The 8,093-nt window shown below is 41.0% G+C and overlaps 1 protein-coding gene across 1 annotated transcript in view; it reads right to left on the bottom strand.

Moving 5' to 3' along the window:
• Positions 1-5,900: 5,900 nt before the first annotated feature.
• DERL2 (derlin 2) overlaps positions 5,901-8,093 on the bottom strand; it is a 13,972-nt gene continuing 11,779 nt past the window's right edge. Inside the window, exon 7 of the mRNA XM_003791233.3 lies at positions 5,901-6,403. Within this exon, the coding sequence (XP_003791281.1) occupies positions 6,298-6,403 (106 nt within the window). The 3' untranslated portion in view covers positions 5,901-6,297. The remainder of the gene's footprint in view (positions 6,404-8,093) is intronic.

Raw genomic sequence — 8,093 nt, forward strand, 5'->3', positions numbered from 1 at the left:
AAAAAAAAAAAAAAACTTAGAAATTTTTGCTTCCTACTCCTAAATGTTAATTTAGAAAGGTCACCCCAAACTACAAGGTTATCTAGTTATGTTAACTCTCAAACTATGGACCTTGAGTAAGTAAAAGATGGATCTCAGCCCTTTTCCCCAGTGTGCTTTCTGGAATAACCTAATGTGGGAGTTATTTATCCCAAATGATTACAAGAATTCAGGTAAACAATGTAAATGGACAAGACCATCTCTCAACAGATCACATGCCCTATCTCTAGATAGAACCAATAATCACTTCTGGGCAATGGCTATCATATAGGCCTGCTATTCCAATTTTTTCAAAGAGCTAGGAATGAAGATTATCATATGTAATCTGCGAATTTTGAAAACTGGCTCAGCTGGGCATGATGGCTCACACCTGTAATCTCAGTAATTTGGGAAGCTGAAGCAAGAGGATCACTTGAGGTCAGGTGTTCAAGACCAGTCTAGGTGATATAACAAGACCCTTATCTCTACAAAAATTAAACAATTAGCCAGATATGGTGGTGCATGTCTATAGTTACAGCTACTCAGGAGGCTGAAGGGGGAGGATCACTTGATCCCAGGAATTCAAGGCTGCAGTGAGCTATGATAGCACCCCTGCACTCCAGCCTGGGTGACACAGCAAGGCTTTATCTCTAAAAGTTAGAAAAATTAAAACAAAAAATATTGGCCCAATTAAAAAAATGATACAGGCAAAACAAAGCACATAGGTAGTGTGTGATAGATAAAAACTAAAGAAAGTGATACCAGAATTTTGCTCTTCAGTAGGTCCTTGGTCTCGGGGATTTGAAGAATGAACCCACGGACCACAGATCAGTGACGAGATAGGACTTTTATTAGACGTTAGAAAGTAATACAGAAGAAGTAAAAAGCACCAGAGCTTCTGGAAGGGGGAAAGAACTGAAGAACTCCCTTGGGACTCTCCACCTGGGCTCTTTTGTCTAGGGGTCTTAAGTCTAGAGGATTACACATGGCTGGCAGTTGGTCCTTCACAGTCCTTGTCTCTGAGAAGGGATTATGATGTGTGCTCCTACCCAAGGTGGAACTACCCAAAAAACCATCACAGGATGCTTTGTTCATGATCTTATGAGAGCCCAGAAGGTGTGTCCCAAAAAAGGCAGTCTGCTTGTGTCTGGAAGTAAGGGTCTGACTGCTGAGCTCATCTGGGCCTAGCAGGGTTCCTCAAACCTTTTAAACAGGGGACCAGTTCACTGTCCCTCAGACCGTTGGAGGGCCGGACTGTGGGCCCCAGGACAAGTTGACTATTAAGCAGGACAGGCAGATGTGGCAAAAACACCTGGTGGGCTGGATAAATGTCCTAGGTGGGCCGCATGTGGCCTGCGGGCTATATTTGAGGATGCCTGGCCTAGAGAATGGGGGGCTCCCTGTCTTCCCCTAAGTGGTGGAATCCTGTATCAGAAGGAACGGGTCAGAACACTCAAGACCAAAGTGTAAAAAAGGTGATAATGTTTATTTTGACACTTGGGTATAAGTGGGCTAAGATCTGAAGATGTTATGGGGGGGTGTAGCAAGAGAGGCCAGTCTTTTATCAGTGATTGAGGGGGAGCTGGTTTCTGTCAAGGACCACCAAACTATTATTCTCATCAGGACATCAAAGATGTTATCTCACCATAGGGACTCTCCTGGCAGGTTCTTATTAGGGTGTCAGCAGATTTCTCTTGGGTGGGTTGTAATTGGGCCAGTTGCTTGTACATGCAAATACAAGCCTGCAGCATCTCTCTCTCTTATCTGCGTTATGTCCACCTGTAACAGAGTCTTATAGAAAGCCTTTTCAAGATGGAGTTAGTTTGGCCAACCTAACAGTGTGAACTAAAATAAAATCTTTTTTTTTTTGAGACAGAGCCTCAAGCCGTCCCCCTGGGTAGAGTGCCATGGCATTACAGCTCACAGCAACCTCCAACTCCTGGGCTCAAGCGAGTCTCCTGCCTCCGCCTCCCAAGTAGCTGGGACCACAGGCGCCCGCCACAACGCCCGGCTATTTTTTGGTTGCAGCCATCATTGTTGTTTGGCGGGTCCAGGCTGGGGATTCGAACCCGCCACCTTAGGTGTACGTGGCTGGCGCCTTAGCCGGTTGAGCTATAGGCGCTGAGCCCTAAAATAAAATCTTAAGGCTACCTCATCCAGCGACTGATTGGAGCCCCTCTTGACCAAGGGGATCCCTAAAACTGAGCACTGGCAGAGAGGAGATCAGACATGCATGCCTCATCATGCCCCCTCCTCTTCTTAGAATGACCTCTTTGACTCTAATAGGCCTAAGGCTATGGAAGACATACCTGAAGGTCCTCAGTATATACAACAAACCACATATTTCCTGTAGTTTGTCTCTAATTAACAGACCCTTATCTTAACTCAGCATTCCTTTTCACTATCTCCTGGTGTATTAGACAAAGCCTGTTTCAGCCAATTGTCAGCCAAAGACTCCACTTTGAGATGTCCCACTTTTTTGGGCCAAGCCAACGTACACCTTCTATGTATTGATTTATGACTTTACCTGTAATTCCTGTGTCCGTAAAATGTATAAAACCAAATTGTTACCCCACCTCTGACACTTTACTTGCTCAAGGCTTGAGTGTGGCTCCAGGTTGTGTTCTTCAAATTTGGCTCAGAATAAACCTCTTTAAATTATTTTACAGAGTATGGCTTCTTTTCTGTGGACAGTTGGTAATCTAATTGTAGGTAACTAATCCATAGCCTCTGGCCTAATGACCCAGCTATTCTGTAGTGTTAAGACTAAGAGAATCAGAACTGAAAAATTAGATCCTATAGAAGCATCAAGCTATGTCGCCCACATTTCTCCCATCAGTAGTCTGAAATCTAATGTACCTATAAAAGAAAAGTCTCTTGTGGTTCAGTGGCTTTCATATGCAAATGCTGATGAGCTAATAAATAGTCAAAGAATTTCCTGGCCTATCTTCTAAAAAGTGAAGCATCAGACACATTTCATTGTCTGGGATGGTCTGTGGACTTAACTATGTAGTCTGAGCATGACCATTCCCCAAGTGGTGGTCACCATGGCTTCTGCACCAGACCACTGCCTTTGGTATGTTTAGTTTTGCTCTATCCCACTTTCAGAAACAATCATAAGCTTCAGCAACTAGACACAAATTTGCATGCATACACACTAATCCCTCCATAATTAAAAATACCAGATAATAGTTTGCTGATCAATAAACAAAGTAATTTATTCAGCACCCATGTGCCAAGCACTGTGCTAGGCACTGTGGTGGATACAAAAATTAAGACATAGTCCCTGCCCTTAAGGAGCTTACATTCTCATGTGGGAGACAAGACTAATATACAGGTACCAGCTAGGAACAGTACAAGACAATATATAATTCGGTGTAAGAGTATGTCATACAGACTTAAGGGTTTATAGGGGTTCAAAGAAGACAGACAATGAAGTAGACCTTAAAGTCAAGATTTCTTGAGGAGTCAGGAACAAGGCCAGGCCTTGAAAGACTGAAAAGACTTAAATTGAGGTCCCTGTTAGGCAGAAGTAGGTAGGTTCAGAAAAAGACAAAAAGTATATATTTGGTATGGGGGCTTACCAATAGGTCATGTGGATTTCTGAGCAGAGAAGTGACTAGATCAAACGAGGTTCAACAGCTTTAATGCAAACTCACAAAATATGTAAGCACCTTAGGGACATCCTGAAGAACATAGAAAATAATGGCAGGAGCAAGACTAACAACACTGGTGGAACTCACCTGCCAAAGAAAAACACAGCCGTAACATAAAACACTGGCGGGATAGATAACAATTCTAGAAAGCTCATTACCCAACATACCAATAGCTATGTTTCCTATTTCCTAATTTTCAGAGGCCCCAGGGACAGAATGAGGGTTTCATTACTAAGATCCAGGACTTGGGTGCCCTGCTTTCAGAGACTACACAAGAAGTATGAAAGATATTAGGATGTACAAGAGTGACACAGAAAAAGAAACAGATATAAATCCATTAGTGAAAAAAACACACCAAGATGTACATAAAATATATCTCCCAGGGAGATGCAATTTGCACGTCCATTTATTTCTAAATGAACATATTTCTATACCAAAAAAAAGCCTATGCCTTAGTCAGGTGTGCTTTTTAATATTAGTGGTAGAATCCAGGAACCCTTAAATTATGTTTAGGTAAGGTTAGTTGGTTATAAAATTCTACATATCAAATCTTGGCTTTTTGCCTTATGAAAAGAAAGTATGTTCTGGAATAATCAAGATTGAGAGGTGAATTGGGAGAGGACTTTTCCTTATGTCCAGGCAAGCAGAGGTACCCTGTCAAGCAACACAGGGCTAGGGATGGTGGTAGTGGGACCAGCCAAACTGGTAAGAGGGCAGTGGTTGACATTACCACTGGCCAGGACACAGTGTGGTAGCACAGCATGGAACTATGCCACTAGGAATTTACATGCTATAAAATGAGAGAAATCAAAATCCCATAAATGACTTTATGTTATACATTCAAAATATTTTTCTGTTCTACCCAGTCATTAATATGTACAGATATTCCCTACTAAAATGAATAGTCAGTTAATAAATTTTAGGATTAAAATTTACCACAAAAAATTCCATTAACTGAGTAACTCAAAGTTAACTCAGGGATTCTCAGCACCAGATTGCATGGGGGGAAATGTTAACTCAAGGAGAACAAATAAAACTACAGAAATTCATTTCTAGCCCCCCTATTTTTTTTTTTAAAAAAGCTTCTAGTAAAAGTCACTGATAAAAGCTTTCTTGAAGAAAACAAGATATGATAAAACTTAAGAATCCCATAAGGATTATACACTCTAAGACTGGCATTTAAACTTTAAAAAGTTTCCTTGTGTCATTTAGGAAAAAACAGTTGTCCCATTGACCCAAGTTTCATAAAATGGCAACAGACATATTTGAAGTTACTAGTAACACGTAAAAGACTTAAATTCCAGCTCTATGTAATTCCATTTAGATACATAGACATTAAAATATTTTTCATCTCAAAAACAATCTGAAAATTCCTTTTAGGATGTTTTTGTTTCCTGAGCCTATGTTGAGCTGAGGAAAACCTCAGCCTCTAGAAAGCTACTACTTAACCAAGGCTGAACTCCAACCGACAATCCAGTTTTGGGAAGGGATCTTGCGCCTGCATGCTGTTTATGAAAGCTATTTTGAAATTACCTATTTCCTAGGGTGCCCTTTTCCCTCTTTTTTAGGGTTTCTGAGGTACTTAAGCGTTATGAACACAACCCTGCTAAGACCCAAGATAGCCTGAATATTTTGGACAGTATATATTGAACCACAGGCAGTTAAGTGCCTACTTCTGTGGACCCTAATTTCTACTTGATTGCAGAGGTAATACAAGTACTTGGGTCTGAAAAGGGTCTCAGCTTTTCATGAAACAAGACAAATGTTAACCACAGATACAGGAGGACCATATGCCTCATACCTGTTCATCAGGCTCTAAAGTCAACATTGTAACTTGTTTTCCAGGTCTAATGAAAATCTTCCTCTAGTTTTCAAAAAAATGTGGCCATTACCAGTCTTTCCCAGGATATTTCTTAATATCTTCTTAACGTAGAAATTTAAGCAGAGTGAATAAGATACCATACTTTTTGCTTATAGCTGACTTTGTTATGACTGAATTCCTGTTGTTACAAGAACCACCCTCTCTTTCCCCCCACAACAGTGATTGACAACTTAAAGTTCTGCCAAACCCAGATGGAGAACAAACCATCTGGACAACAGAAGAATACTGTCTTCCTAGTGGAGCTCACATTCTGTAAACTGCTGAGCTCAAGACCTATGCAGGAAAGCTAGAATACACTAGAATACACTATCATAATTTAAAAAGATCACACACAAAAGCTTTAATACAATGAGAGAGAGATGGAATTCAGTTTTATTTTGTCCTCTCCGAAACTTCCATTTACACCATAGCCTCATCTATCAAAAAGAGGAGGAAAAAGCCCTGCCTTACACCATAGAATGCAAGTACTCGTGTACTTGCTAAAGGTGGCAGGATATTTGTCTTTCCATGTTTTTGGCTCCAAGAGATTACACTTTCAGTACCAGTGTAGTGAAGAACCACTGGCAAAATGCTGGAAATGTCTTCTGGATTAGTCAGTGTACCATTTCATAAAGTGCTTCTGGAGTTAAAATCTGTCAAGCCGTCAAAAGTGTCCACACTTTTGCAACAAAGGATAAAAGAATCCCAATGGGTATTTCATGGAGTCCTTCCCAGTGGGGTCTCATTATTGGCACTGCTGCTTTAACCTCCGAGGCGCTGGCCCTCACCCCAGGCAAAGCCTCCTGGCCGCTCTTCAGGTAGTGGATTGTAATTTGGATCCTCATCTGGTGTATCAAAAATAGCTTTCCTAAAAGACAGGTGACAGATATAATTCAGTTCCAGAGGCAGCTTAGGAACTATGTACTGCAAGGTCAGTTCAGCTCCTAGAGGGTCTCTGCCAATAAGCAAACATTACATTTTCCTGCCAATTAAAGTTACATCTTAAAAAGTTAATATCCATCAGCTTTTACTTCCTTTACTAATTTCTTTTTTTGTTTTTGTTTTAAAGACAGAGTCTCACTTTGTCACCCTTGGTAGAGTGCTGTGGCATCACAGCTCACAGCAACCTCTAGCTCTTGGGCGTAGGCGATTCTCTTGCCTCACTCTCCCGAGTAGCTGGGACTATAGACGCCCGCCACAATGCCCAGCTATTTTTTTGTTGCAGTTTGGCTGGGGCTGGGTTTGAATCTCCCACCCTCGGTATACGGGGCTGGTGCCCTACTCACTGAGCCACAGGCACTGCCTTTCTTTACTAATTTCTACTACAAAAGCAATCCATGTTAACTGGAGAGCAAAAGGGAAATATAGATGAGCAAGTTATCCTAAGTCTCCAGAGATAACACTGTTGATGTTTTAATTTTTTTTGAAACTTTTACTTTTAATGGTGACTTGTGTAATTTCACGATACTTCTATTTTGTAATATTTCACTTAATCTATCATGAATTGTTTCCCTACAACCAAGGTATAACCCAAGTATCGGTTGACAGATGAATGCATAAATAAAATATGGTACATACACATAATGGAATATTATTCAGCCTTAAAAAGGGAAGAAATTCAGACACATGCTACAACATAGATTAACCTTGAGGAAATTATGCTAACTGAAACATCCCTATTAAAAGCACATATGCTATGATTCCACTTATATAAGGTACGTGGAGTAGTCAAATTCATAGTGACAAAGTAGAATGGTAATTGCCAAGGGTTGGGGCCAGGAGAATGGGGAGTTGTTTAATGAAAGCAGAGTTTCAGTTTTGTAAGATGAAGAGTTCCACAGATGGTGGATGGCAGCACAACTATATAAATGAGCTTAGTGCCACTGAAGCGCATTATTTTAAAATGGCAAAGATGGCAAATTTATGTGAGGTATTATTTTACCCCAATTAAAATGAAATTTAACCAGGTCTCCCAAGAGAAAATACTGCAAACATAGAAACAGTAAATGTCCTAAACAGCATTATAAATGGTATAAATACCATTATATAGTAATTTAAAATCTCATCAAAGAATGAAGCATTAAAGCAACATCATCTATTTGCTCTTATATTTCTAGCTGTTAATTGCCTATAGCTGATAGAATTAGAAATGTACTTGAAAAGTGCGCCTGTGGCTCAGTGAGTAGGGTGCCAGCACCATATACCGAGGGTGGTGCAGCCAAACTGCAACAAAAAAATAGCCAGGTGTTGTGGCAGACACCTGTAGTCCCAGCTACTTAGGAGGCTGAGGCAAGAGAATCGCCTAAGCCCAGGAGTTGGAGGTTGCTGTGAGCTGTGATGCCACATATACTGGAGTCAGAAAAAGGAATTTAAAAATGAGCTTTTAAAGTTCTTACAAATTGGCTCAGCGCCTGTGGCTCAAGCGGCTAAGGCGCCAGCCACATACACCTAAGGCGGCGGGTTCGAATCCAGCCCGGACCTGCCAAACAACAATGGCTGCAACCAAAAAATAGCTGGGCTTTGTGGCGGGTGCCTGTGGTCCCAGCTACTTGGGAGGC

This window comes from Otolemur garnettii, unplaced genomic scaffold (genome assembly GCF_000181295.1).
Source record: "Otolemur garnettii isolate 467f Iridium unplaced genomic scaffold, OtoGar3 scaffold00046, whole genome shotgun sequence".
NCBI lineage: Eukaryota > Metazoa > Chordata > Mammalia > Primates > Galagidae > Otolemur > Otolemur garnettii.